The following is a 15,031-nucleotide window of genomic DNA, read 5'->3' as shown; positions in this document are numbered from 1 at the left end:
TGGTCTTGTCTCCAAAATGACAAGCATATTGAGTCGACAATCTGACCACTCTCACCCATACAAATCAAAGGACAATCCATCGCGAAGAAGAGTTTATAATACACTCAGGTTTAAGACTAAGTTACGTGAGTCATCCCAATGAAATAGAAACTCAACTAGTTAACAGAGTTACATCTAGTGGTTAATATTTCATGGTCTGATTTTATGCAAACTTATTGCATATGATACTCTCACTCGCATGTCACCTACACGAACACGTTGGATCATTGCATTTGTATTAAATACAAAGTGAGTTGTATCCATAGTGCTACCAGGATAAGGTACCCAACCTTATTCCTATACTATAAACCCTTAAAGTTGATCTCAAACATTGATCCCTGTATGTCTCTACATAATGTTCAAGACCCATAAAAAAACTTAAGATATTAGTTTATTAGATTTATGTTATTATGACAAAGCTAATAATATAATCAATAAAGCATATTGAAATAATAATAATAACATTTTATTAATTAATAGCAATCAATGAATTATATTCACTATCTATGAGTTTTAGAACATAAATCACAACATTAGTCATCTAAGAGTGTTTGAGGGCATTGTTTACTCTCATACTTCAGATGAGAAAAAAGGTAAGCTAGATGATAAATCAAGAAAATACATTTTTGTTGCGTACACGGAGAACTCCAAGGCTTACAGATTATACAACCCTAAGTAAAAAAGTTATTATTAGTTGGGATGTTAAGTTTGATGAAGCAAAATTCTGGCAATGGGATGCACCAAATGTAGACCAGAATCCATTACTTGTTGACATGGATGACAAAGAAGATGCTCGAGACTTGGAGCTTGAAGAGACTCAACCATTGACTTCACCTTCTTCATCACACTCTACAAGTGATAAGAAACTACTCCAAGGAAGAGAAGAAATATCATTCAAGAGATGATAATACTTCAAGAAGGATATTAAATGATGAACATGTTCATTTTACTTTATTTGTAATGTTGATCCTATATACTTTGAAGAAGCAATTCATGATGAAACATAGAAAGTTGCAATAAATCAAGAGATTAATGCAATAAGAAGAAATGAGACATGAGAGTTAGTCAAATTACCAGAAAATAAAAAAGTTCTTGGAGTCAAATGGATTATTTATAGAACAAAGCTGAAGCAAAATGGAGAACTGGAGAAATACAAGGCCGAACTCGTCATAAAAGGTTACAAACAAAAGTTTGGTGTGGATTATGAAGTTTTTGCACTTGTAACTCACTTGGAGACTGTTCGTTTATTGTTAGCCCTTATAGTAAAAAATGACTGAAAAAGTTCATCAAATAGATATCAAGTCAACATTTCTAAACGGGTATTTAGGGTGAGAAATATATGTTGAGCAACCCTATAATTATGTCAAGATTTGAGAAGAAAATAAGGTGTGTCGATTGAAGAAAGCATTGTATGGGCTAAAACAAGCACTAAGAGCCTAGTACAATCGTATCGACAATTTTTTCTTAAAGGATGGTTTCAGAAGATGTCCATATGAACATGCTCTCTACACCAAAGAAGATGAAATGGTAATTTCTTGATAATTTGTCTATATGTTGATGATTTAATCTTTACAGGAACTTCAAACATGATGATTGAGAAATTCAAAGAGAGCATGAATTTTTTTTTGAGATGAATGATATAGGTTTACTTCATTACTTTCTTGGTATTGAAGTTAAACGAGGTGAAAATGAGATTGCAATTTGCCAAAAGAAGTATGCAAAAGATTTATTGATCAAGTTCAAAATGAAGAATGCTTATCCTGCTAGTACTCCTGTGGAACTTGGTTCAAAGTTAAACAAGCGTGATGCTAGTGAAGTTTTTTATGCCGCTATTTATAGAGTCTTGTTGGAAATTTAATTTACTTAACTACAACTAGAACTGATCTTATGTTCTTAGTCAGTTTATTGAGTAGATTTATGGTATCACCAACGAGAAGTCATTGGAAAGCTGGAAAGAGAGTTCTTAAATATATTCTTGGAACTGTTGATCATGGAACGCACTATAAAAAGAATGTGGATGATGTTCTTGTTGGCTACAATGATAGTGATTGAGAAGGAAACATTGATGATTTCAAAAGTACTTTTAGGTATGTATTTAATATTGGTTATGAAGCAGTTTCATGGGCATCAAAGAAGCAGGAGGTTATAGCAATGTCAACAACAGACATTCAAAAAGGTACATTTTGCCAAATCAAGCGATGTAAATAATATATAAGTTAATCATTATATATTTGAGTTTAAAACACTCATTCACGGCGTTGAACATTTTTCAACATTTCAATTTTAACAACAATTCATAAATCTGAGAGAATAATCACTTCTTTTCATTTATCATGCATCATATCGCATAGTACGTGTTTCACATAATATAGTCTTTTCGAAAGTTACTTTGCATGTTTGATCACATCTTTGTACCTTTTTCTAAGCTCAGGCGTTTACCACACTCTTTTGTCAAGTTGTAGCTATATAGAGTAATCTCAACGCATTTAGCAAGTTTCATCAACTCCTTTACTTGATACACATCTTCCCATACCAAATCACACAGCGATCAAGGGGCATGTCATACCAAATCACACAGCAAGTATGAGGAATCTTATTCAAGATCACACAATATGAATAAAACATTCTATTTCACAGCACACAACAAGAATAGAGCATCTTGTCCCAGATCACACAGCAAGGATAAGACATCTCATACCAGATCACACAACAAGTATGAGACATTCACATAGCATAGGGTACAAAAGATCATCTCAATTCATCACTATAAGTTTATATCAAAATTTATGCATTTATTAACTATACATCATCGTATTGTATCATTCTAGTTCATATGAAAGTCCACTTCATCTCTAAATCATACGTATATTAAGATTTGGGAAGCATAAAAGAAATAATGTCTTTAATAGTTTTAGTAGAAACATAGTAAAGATTAAAACACATTTTAGAATTTCTTTTTATTGGAGAAAACATTTTATAAGAAGAACCACTCACGGTCACATGAGTTGCTACCATGAGCTCCTTGCATCTTTTGACCGAGTTCAGACTTGATTTAGAATCTCTGAAAGACCTTGGAAGTTCTCTCTAATTTCTATTATGTAAGCTCAAGGTAAAAGTAGCCTCAAAAAGATCAAAATCAATCTATTTATAAACTTTTTCGGTGATGTTTTTCATGCTGGAATGATTACTTTTGCTGGTGGTGAGAAGTGGTCTAATATTAGAATGTGAGGTGTCTCTGCCATATCCTTATCCTAGATTCGAATTGGACAGCAAGGTCAAATCAATTGCTGACTTTCTTACATGAGAACGACATCATTACTTCCTGGTGAAGTAGGCTCTTGTATCGCAACAAGAGTTCCCGCGTAGTCTTTTTCTCATCACACAGTACTTCTTATCGCATAGGCTATCTACGCCGCATGGAGTCTTATCGCGTAAAGGTAGATCGCGATCAGAGTCTCACAGTAACGACTGCCACAAACATTGGTGGAATTAAAATGTCTTAAAATAGTTGAAACAATCACACTCAAACATAAGATGAACACAAAATACAATATGAAATTCTAGAATAACTACATAGCCACAGAAACAAAAGAGAGAAATCAGTTGCTCCAAACAAAACTTGTAAAACAAAAACTCACTCTCCTTAAGACGTTTCGTTGCTTGTCGAGTGTGCGAGTAGTTCAAAAATTCTCAAAGCGTCTGTAAGATAAAATAGCCCATACACAATCGGATATACATGAATCCGATTGGAATATTAACATCTTTCTAATTGTGCTTGGGAAAAGAAACACAACTTTATTTTTAAAAAGATGTGGAAAATAAAAAAAACTATATTTTTAAAAAGAGAATGTGGACAAAAGAATAAATTACAAAAAGTAGAAGAATCGTTTTTTTCATATTGAAAACAAATTGTGGGAGAGCCCTTATATAGGGGCTTATTTTGTGATGATAAAACGATCAAAACCTGGATCTATCAATTGTCAAAATCTTGATATGTAATGGTTCAACCGACAAAAATAGTCAAATATAATTAAATAAAAAATTTTAAATCGTTGGATTTAAATAAAACACTGTTCCATCATTCAATAATTTATTATTTCTCACTTCACTTCATCTCACCATGTTCGACTAAAGATATCAGCAAGACCACATTTGTCTACCTCCTCACCTGTAACTCAAGGACTTGCAAATCTTAACGACGTGAGGTTAAACTATCTATCTTTTCTCTTATTTTTTTTCTCTCAAGTAAAAATTGAGAACTGTTCTCTGAAAAAGAAAAGTAATCCCACAAACCTTTCCTTGCCAAGAGAATAGCAGAAGTTTAAAGAAAAGCAAAGGTAACCCTCTCTTTCTCTGCATCATAGCATGCTTAGTCTACTGTTTGTTTAGTTCCTCTAATATAATTCTTGAAATTAAATTATATTGAAGCGAAGTGTCAAAAGTTGATAGAATGGAATGCATAAAAGTAATTAGTTTTTTTGTTTTTTTGCCCATGGACTTATTTACATTGAATATTTAAATATAACATATGATGGCAATAAAAGCCTAATAGGTGGAGTGCAATAAGCAATAAGCAATGATACCCAACCAACCAAAGGAGAAATTTCCTCACCAAGACAAACAACCTACAAGCTTCTGTTGAGCAATGATGAACATTAGGTAAAGTTTCATTATAAATTATAGAATTTTTACTTTATTAGAGATAATGTTTAATAAAGAATGAGATGGACATTAGGTGAACAGTTTAGTTAATTATTAGACGTTAATCTTTTCAACAATTGGACTTAATTTTTTATATTTGAGTGAGAGTTCATCTCATTGATGAATCTGATTGATAACATTAGAGTTAATTTAAATCGTCAATATATACTATAGTATTAAGTATTTAAACTTACGTAAGTAAGCTAAGCTCGATTGTATTTACATGACTTTTTATCTTAAAAGCAATAATTCTTCTAATGTATTTGAATTTAATTAAAGATTAATTTTCATAAATATAACAAACCCACCAAATATTTATGACATATGTAACAAAATCAAAAAATCCATGAACTTGGCCATTTTTTTTAAAAATATTTCAGATGTGCCCTTCATTTTCATCACTTTTCTTATCTTCATTTTTTGCGATCTTTTTCTTTCTTTCAATCGTCTTTCTTCTCTTCTTCTTCTTTTGAAAATTTTCTTTTATATTCTTTTTTGAAAATAATGATACTTTTTTCAATCAATCATTAAATCTTGTATTATTTTTTTCAAAGTGTTATTTAATACAAGATATGTACCAAATATAAAAGATTTTGAAAGAAAAATCGATGGAGCTCAAAACATGGTTGTGTAGATTTAGTACACAATCATTTAGATCGTGTACCAAATATAAAATACTCAAATTTAGACGATCGTATACCAAAGAATCTTGAAAAAAAATTTTTTAGCTATCGTGTAGCCAAATCTAAATGATCATGTACCAAAAATCTTGAAAAGATTGTTAAAAATTTGGATACCAAATAATCTAAACGATTGTGTACCACAAATCTAAACGATCCTGTAGCCAAATCTAAACGATTGTGTAGTCAAATCTAAATGATCATGTATCAAAGAATCTTGAAAGAAAATCGTTTACGACCAAATCTAAACGATCGTGTAGCCAAATCTAAACGATCATGTAACAAAGAATCTTGAAAAAAAATCGTTTACGACCAAATCTAAACGATCGTGTAGCCAAATCTAAGCCATCGTGTACCAAAGAATTTTGAGAAAAAAAATAGTATCCAAATCTAAATGATTGTGTAGCCAAATTTAAACGAACTTGGTACAAGATCGTATACCAAATATATTACGCGCGCAAGTGGCCGGAGACATTTTTAGTATTTTCTTTTGTTGACATGTGGACTTTTTTTGTTTTAAATTGTTCTGTAAATATTGTTTTGCTTTGTTATATTTGTTAGAAAACTCCTAAATTAAATGTAATATACAAAATAATTAATGTGGGGTTAGTAAAATACATGTGTTTGAATAATTGACCGGATATGGAATATTTAAAAGAGGTCTTTTAAAAAATATAACAAAACGACAAAATATTTACACCGTATCAAATAATTTTGAAAACGGAAAAAACCCACAAGCCCACAATAAAATTTTTAAAAAATACTTCGATTAATTGACATCTAGTAGGGCTGCAAGAATATGGGTTGAACCCGAATAACTCGGACTATCCAACCCATATTATAAGGGTTGGGTTGGGTTACATTAAAATATAGGTTGAGTTAGATTAAAATATAGGTTGGGTTGGGTTAATTTTTTTTTTTATTTGTTTCAGGTTGGGTTGAGTGTTGGGTTTGAGGGTTGAGAAATTCAGTTCAACCCAACCCAACCCGAATTAATATAATATATATATAAATAATAATAATAATATATTATTTAATAAAAAACAATAAGGTTTCTTATTCTTTTAGGTTTAGATTGTGGTGTATCTTGAACTTTATTATTCATTTATTATTAAAAATGAACTTCATGAACATTTATGGGTAATTTTTGGATTTATGTATTTTAAGAACTTTGAATTTATTTGTGTTTGTCGTAGCTTGAATTTATTGTATGAAATTTTGAATTATGTATATTTGAAATTTAAATGTAACAAACCTATACAACCTGATTTGAATGTAACTAGAAACGAAAGAAGAAAAAATACCTATACAACTCGAAAACCCAACCCATATTTTACAGGTTGGGTTGGAAACTAAATTCGGGTTGCGTACCCAAATAACGTGAAAATATGGGTTGGGTTGAGAATGTCTCCCAACTCAACCCGATTTCACCCTAACATCTAGTGCCAGTAATATATTTGGAAAACGATCGTTTAGATTTAGCTATTCTTTCCTACATGAACATTTAGATTTGGCTTCTAAAATCTAAACTATCAAATCTAAACCTAAACAATTTTTTGCACAATTTTTTTTTGTTACACGATCGTTAACATTGATCATTTAAATTTGGATTGCCAAATCTCAATGATTTTTTCAAGATTTTTTGGTACTCGTTTATATTTGAAAAACAATCATTTAGATTTGCTACATGATTGTTTATATTTGGAACACAATTACTTAGATTTGATTGGTTAACGATCCTTTAGATTTGGTTATCCAATATTTCAACAATTTTTTTACGATCTTTTATATTTGGAACAACAAAATAACAGTTTGATATATATATATATATATATATATATATATATATATATATATATATATATAGAATAAGAGAAAAAAATGATGGAAAGAAAAAAAAATCGTAGAAGAAGAAGAGAAGAAAGACAACGAAAATGAAAGACATACCTAGAATATTTTTTAAAAAAATGACAAACTTAACGAATTTTTATTTTGTTATACAAACGGTAAATATTTTTCGATTTATTATATTTATGAAAATTAACCAATATCATTTTAGTTTTCTATTTAAGTTTAGATAATATGTTTACCAACCAAAAGTTAAGAAAAGTTACAATATAATTTGTTAAGAATTTAATTTGACAAACTTATACAATTATTGCATGCATTATAGACCAACGAAATAATATTTGAGAGGGGTCTTTTAAAAAAATATAACAAAGTGCTACAAAATTTACACACTATCCAATATTTAAAAAACGAAAAAAACCTACAGACCTACATTGAAAAATACCAAAAATATCCCAAAATTAATTGACATCTAACATATAATATATTTGAAAAATGATTGTTTAGATTTGATCCAAGATTTGGATCCAAATCTAAATAATTTTTTTTATCATGATTCTTTGATATATAATTGTTTAGATTTGACTATTATTTGGTAATCGTTTAAATTTGGGTAGCCAAATCTAAACGATTTTTTTCAAAAAAAATTTGATACAAAATCGTTTAGACTTGGTACAAGATCGTTTATATTTGGTACACTAGATCGTTTATATTTGGTACACTAGATCGTTAAAATTTGGCTACCAAAATCTAAACTATTTTTAATGATTATTTGGTACACGATCGTTTAGATTTTTAGCTATTTCTTTTGTATATGATCGTTTAAACAATCAATAATTTGAAAAAAATTGAATAAATAGTCATTTTATATTTGATACATGATCTTGTACCAAATAATAATTTGAAAAAAAAGAAAAAGAAAAATGGTAGAAGAAGAAAGAAAAATGACAGAAGAAGAGAAGAAAGATGACGAAGAGAAAAAAAAATCGCAAAAGAGGAAGATAAGAAAAACGATGAAAATGAAGAGCATATGTGAGATATGGACTTTTTCATTTTGTTACCTGAGCCGTAAATATTTTTATTGTTTGTTATATTTATGAAAACTAACATTTTAAAAATACTTAAAACATTCATACTAGATCATGTGTACTTGTCTAAGTTAAAATTTTGGTATTATATTAAAATTTAGTACTATAGTTTTAAAAGTTAGGATTGAGATTGTTTGGCTCACCAACAGGAACTGGTTATGTTTGTAAAAATTATTGAATCAAGTTTTGGTCCACCAACGTTATATATTGATAGTGTTAAGATGGTTATTTTTTTCAACTCAACTCTCTCCCTCTAATGTTTTCAATATAATGCCTACCCCTTAGCCACCGCCACAGTCACTGTCGACATTTACCGCTACCACATTCCAGCGACATACGCCATTGAGCAATTTTGATGATAGAGGTATTGGAGAGATAAAAAAAACCAGATGGCAATAACTTAATCCAACTCTACGCCTCAAATACATATTATTATTACAAAGTTAACAAAATATTGTCCTCTAAACACAAACAATAATGATCAATTTAATTCAATCAAATTATGTGCGACACATGCACTAAAAGACATCATGATTCGATAAAACTTCATCAATGATCACTATAATTCGATAAAATACTCATAAACAGTCTCTACCATAAGATTTTTTTTTTTTTATGATTTGATAAAAATATGTAACTATCAAGCTAGAGAGAAAAATGGAGAGAATTCAATATTCTTTTTTAATATTACAGCAGAGAGACTTTAAATAGAGAAATTTCAAAACCCAACATAAAATAAACAATACTTAACAATACATTTCACATCCTAGCTAATACATTAAATATTCTAATACTCTCCCACATGATGGAGTGTAGATATTCATCACATCCATCTTGGACAATAAAGGAATAAACAAGACATTTGAGAAGAAAATCTTTAAGACAAGGAAAACCATATTAAAATAGGGAATAATAATTTTAAGGAAAGAACATCTTGAAAGAAATGGGGGAATGGGTTTGGGTTGATTGATCTAAATATATTTGATTGAATTCAGATTTGAGTTGGACCGAGCCAAAAATAATATATCGAACGAATTTAAAGTGATCTTGAATCAATCTTAAAATACCAGATTAAATTGGTCGACTTAAACCAACCCAAATTAAATTGGTCTACTTAAACTTAACTAAACCAACCAAAACGGTGGAGAAAATAAAAAAGAGATGAAAGTGGATGGGATTGATTTTTTTTTTTTTAAATATGAGAGAGAGAAGAAATTAATAAAGGGAAAGAGGTTTATTGGGAATTGGGGAAATATAGATAAGTGGAAAGAGAACACATATTTGATGGATTAAGAAAGGAGTAGGATAGAGAGAATAGTTGAGAAATTCTAAAAGGGATGGGGGAGAGATTTTGGGAGATTTGTTAGGGAAAAATGATAGAGGTATTGGAGAGATAATAAAAAATTTGGAGAGAAGGAATAAAGAGAAGAATATTTAATTTCTTTTTTCTTCTATTACTTTTTTTTTTTTAAGACTCGACATTAATCGAATCTACATGAGTGATAGTGGCAAAGTGAACTAAGTGCGAGGGGTGGTAAGATGGAGCTTCGGTAGTCGAAATAAAGTGAGAAAAACAAAAAAATCCCTAAAATTTCCCAAATTGTAAAACCCGTGTTAGGCTAGAAGGTTGATCTCAAGGCTATGGCAGATCGAGATGAAGGATGGAAGGGTTTTATGTAAAGGATCTCAGGTAGTCAAGTGGAATCCCGGGCAAGGTTGAGGACAAAAGTGAAATCTCAGGACAAACGACTCGGTGCTTGTTGGACAAAGATTTGAAAAAAAGAGAGAATTGTAGTGAGTTCTCGGACAATCTCGGAGCCAAGTTTGACCAAGATTAGAAGAAGAGAAGTAAGACTTAGAAGATCTCGGACCATCTTGAGGACGAGTGTTTGATAGTATGAATAAGGTTGAAAACATTCTCAAACATATATGAAAATACTATTCAATTTTGCGACAACAACTCAAAACATCAAAACATTATTGTGTCAAAATAAAAAATATAATGTCACGTAATACAACATAGAATAAAACATTGCAATTTGTGACTTCTTCATGAATGTTGCACGTCTTGTCACATTCTCAAGACACGTTGCATATTAAGACTTTTTATGTCTCATTGCAACAAACATGAATCCGTTTCAAGAAGTCATTATAGATTGCCTCAATTTTCTTAATAAAACGTTACAAAAACCTTTCACTAACTTAGGTTTAGTGATGACCACATGCGATAAAATATTTTCACCACTAAAAGTTTTTAAATTGAAAAAGCATATTTAGTATCGATAACATTTTGTTGCTAAAAGCTAAGCCAAAATCTTTTTTGTAGTACATAGACTTGGTTTATACCATATTTGGAGCACTTCTTAAACGTGAAACAATTATTCTTCTAATATTTTGCTTAAAATCATAACCTCCTCCACAGATCAAATAGATTTATGTCCTGTCTGTTATATGAGTATGTGTATGCATATATATATACACACTAAAGACTTAAAGAGAAAGGAGAAAAAGAAGAGAATAAGAAAATGAGGGAAAAAAAGAAGAAATGGAAAAGAAAATATTAAAAAAAGAATGGATGATTGATGTTGTGGTGTCAACGAGTGCAAAACTGATAAAGAGAAACAAAACAAAAAGAAGAAAAAGGAAATAATGAATTGAATAAAAAAGAGAAACTGAAAAGTGAAGAAGAAGATGAAGAAAAATTGTGAGAGTTTTAGGAATAGGAAGAGAAATGAAGGAAGAAGAATAGAGAGAATTAAAAATAATCACTAAACTACCAAAGCAGCAAGGTGTCTGCATTTCATTTGGTATCAGTCTTTCTCTTTTTTTTTCGTTTCCTTTTCATTGGGTTGTGGTTCGATCTGATTCTTTTCTTTGTATAGAACAACCAACCAACTTTGATTGATTTATCATAAACCGATCAACTAAGATTGGTTTGGTCGATTTTCTGTTGTTTAAATCATAATTCTTAGTACAACACAGTATTGATTATAAAGAGCAAGCACAAATAATTATAATAAATACAAAACATACACTATTCCATAATCTAGAAGTAATAATTTTAGCATAACAACTAAAAGGATGATGATTCAACCAACCATTCAACTAATTTATTCACTATATTTTACATGATTTAACACACTAAAGTTTCAACAACCTAGCATGATTAGGAATAACTTCTACAACTATAACCATAAACTAGTGCAACAGACGAATGGAGTTTCTGATTTCCAAAGTTGGTAGTACAAACATTAGCTATATGTACATTAGAATTAGATTACAGCGGGAAGTATACTCATTTTTAGCAGGAATAATATATATATGATTTAAATTCTTAACTTAAATAGAGCTTAAGAACTCTTCAGTTGCCCTGCTATAAAAGCAACCCGTGGGCTCAACCAAGTCAACATCAAAGCCTTGAGCGTGGCTACATGAAGCTTTGGCTTTTCCATTCTTGTACGTTAGCTTAACATCGTCCAACACTATTCCCTTGCATGGAAATTTGGGGCTGCAATCCATTTTGATGGCCACCAGCGTCGCCGATGTCCCGTAAATGGATTGGTATGTCACATTGCTAATTTTAACTCCAGAATCCTATTTGTTTACAAACAAACTCTACTTACTTTCATTTTATTATAATAACATCACTTTTTCTATCCTTTGTCTAATTTAGAAAAGAATTGAATTGCATGCCAACAATAATGGACCTTCAACTTAATTTGGCTTTTTCAAATTGACAGAGTATTTTTTTGTTCTTTTTTTCTAGGAAGTTTAAATAGTTTGTTTTTCTTCTTCCTATTTTGAAAAAACCCCTTTTAAATATTCAATATAAAAGCAAATAATATATAGTAGTTGTTGTATAATGCTTTTGGTTTCTTAATCTTCATGGAAGTATTTAACAATTTAGTCCCACACTTTAAATTTTAACAATTCAGTCATTATATTTTACATTTACAACAATTTAGTCTTTAAACTATATGTAATAATCTTAGATTCTATATTTTTTTAATTGGTTAGTAAATTTACAAATAGATTGTCCTCTAACAATTAATTCAATAACTTTTTATTATATATATACAAAATTTCATTAAATCTCAAACTTCTCTATAATAGGATAAAACTAATCCTTTCTGATATTGTATAAAGTACAGAGAGACTAAATTATTGTAGTAGTTAAAATAAAAAAATCAAATTGTTTTTAAAGTTGAAAAGGAATAAATAGTTACACATATTGAAGTTTCATGAAAGACTAAATTTTTACTTCCATGATCAATAACCAAAGTTGGGTTTTTTTTTCTTTGGATATCTTTATTTACGTTTAGACAAATAATTTCTTTCTACAAGAGATCATATGTGAGTCAAGCGCAATAACTAAAGAAAAAAGGATTAATAGCTGTATGATTACGCACCTGTCCAGGACAATCTTGATGATGGGGACAATAATTTTGATCGATGATGATAGGGTATTTGACATTAGTCATTGTGATATGTTGAAAACGAATGTCTCTTCCAAATCCAGTACTGGGTCTTCCCCAACTTTTTATTCTCACTCCATTTTGAGTGTTGCTGAGTCTACATGATTGAACTGTCACATTTTGGACCCCATTCTCTTTCTCCTTTCTTCCTAAACTTCCAACACTGCACCAATGCAACCAAATCAAATTAGAATGATCAACTATAAGAAAAACCATCCAAATAATTGATAAAAAAAAAAAAAAAAAGTTAACAAGTTTCCATATACCTAATTCCATGGCCAGGTCCGCAGAAAACATTCTGGATAAACACGTTAAATGTGCCATGGCCTAATGAAATGCAGTCATCACCGGTGCCGATATTAGAGTCGAGGATGGTCGCATAAGTTGTTTCTTCTAAATCAATTCCATCGGTATTGGGACTATTGGCAGGGGCATAGATGTTTAGACTTTCCATTTTTACATTACGGCATTTATTCATGACAATGTGATATATTTGGCTATTCAGTGATGTTAATCCACTGATCAATATGTTCTGAGAATTGGTAAATTCTAGTGACTGCACAAAACAAAACAAAGTAGTTATGTTTTAGAGTGTGAATAAAAGTTTGTAGAGAGGAAAGGAACAAAGTATATAAAAGTGAAAATAATTATGTTTAATCATTTCAATTTCAATTGAATTGTTATTTGTTAGTGTTGAATAAAAAGTGATAAAATGTTTTCATTCTCACCTTCCAAGATGTTCGCAAAACAAAATATAGTGTGGGATGAAATAGTTGTTTTTAATGAAAATGAGAGTACATCAACTTTTCCAATTATAAGTTAATTTGGTATATGATTTTTTAAAATTAGTAAGAAATTTAGTATACGATAATATTTTTAAAAATTATAGTGGTGACAATTTAAGTTTAGATATTTTCAAATGTACATTTTTCTTTACTTTTTAAATATGACAAAAAAAAAAAGTCAAATTCAATTAATACACATTATATATCTTCCAATATATATACATCTTTCCACGTATTTATATACATAAATGTTGAAAATGATTAAATACTAAGTGTTTTTAATTTTAATAAAAAATAAGTAAATATGTCTAGTGACATTTAAATATAAATAAAGTAATGTAAAATTTTGTAAATAGGTTGATATTTATCCACTTTAGGACCAAAAAATCGTGAAACATTTTTTTATGGGGTGCCTAGGACAAGAAATGAGTTATTATAGTGATACATTATTATAGTTTGAGTTATAATAGTTCTTGATCGGGGTGTAGATTAGTTTAGTTTAGGTTATAATAGTATTTATTTTTGTGGTATATAAAGTGTGTGAGTGTATCAAAGGTACGTAAATTAGATGGTATCATGTTAGTTGAACTTGTTTTTATATCATTTTTGCAAAAACTAAGTCTATGGTATGTGTCTAATTTTTTTAACTTATTTTGCTAGACAAACAAGAAGCTCTATGGATGTGTATACTACTTTTTTGGATCATATCGATTTAATTGTACAACACTATAATTCGTCATAAAGTTGTGATTGGCCCTCTTGATTGTCCTGCAAAGAGATTAGTGCAGTGTATATGGTTATAGACGAAGTATATTGGTAAATTCTTTAATTTGCATACTGTGGTTCCACGAGGGCATGTCTTGCCAGACTGTTTGCAAGCCCAAAGTCCACTTCCTTGACCATCAATAACACCGCCGGAGACAGTAACTCCATTAACCTGACGAAAAAGGATCCAATTTTTAGATTGGGCAGTGAGTTGGAAATTTGAGGGAGCCACCAGAGTGCCATCCATTTTTAAAGTAATGGCATTATTTTTGCATGGCCCATTGAAAGTTGCACTAGAAATGTAGAATTTGGCCTTAGGCACATAAATGGTAGCTGCTTTAGAAGAGCTACACGCATGCGTCCATGCTGATTGGAAGGCCTTGGCTGAGTCAAATTTTGTGTTGTCAGGTTTCGCCCCATAATCGACAACGTTGAATGTTAACGAAGCGGCAATGGAACCATCAGGTTTTGCTCCACAATTGAGAATGTTGAATGTTAACGTATCGGCAAAAGCAGTTAAACTGAAGAACATAATGGGCAGTAGTAGTGATGAGAGAAGAAAATAAGTTGTATGAAGAGTCATTTCTGTTGCAAAGTGTTTTAGAATTGGGAGAGATTATTGTAAGAAGAAAAAGAATATTTGAGGGTGT

The 15,031-nt window shown here is 30.3% G+C and overlaps 1 protein-coding gene across 1 annotated transcript; it reads right to left on the bottom strand.

Moving 5' to 3' along the window:
• Nucleotides 1-11,438: 11,438 nt before the first annotated feature.
• On the bottom strand, nucleotides 11,439-15,031 carry LOC101207212 (polygalacturonase). Its single transcript, XM_004133670.2, has 4 exons — nucleotides 14,455-15,031; nucleotides 13,098-13,387; nucleotides 12,766-12,994; nucleotides 11,439-11,950 (listed from the first exon to the last, which is right to left on the bottom strand). Exons 1-4 carry the CDS (start codon nucleotides 14,962-14,964, stop codon nucleotides 11,696-11,698), a joined length of 1,284 nt encoding a protein of 427 aa, XP_004133718.1. The 5' UTR covers nucleotides 14,965-15,031; the 3' UTR covers nucleotides 11,439-11,695.

This window comes from Cucumis sativus, chromosome 3 (genome assembly GCF_000004075.3).
Source record: "Cucumis sativus cultivar 9930 chromosome 3, Cucumber_9930_V3, whole genome shotgun sequence".
Classification (NCBI taxonomy): domain Eukaryota; kingdom Viridiplantae; phylum Streptophyta; class Magnoliopsida; order Cucurbitales; family Cucurbitaceae; genus Cucumis; species Cucumis sativus.
This window is presented reverse-complemented; position numbering and strand designations above follow the sequence as displayed.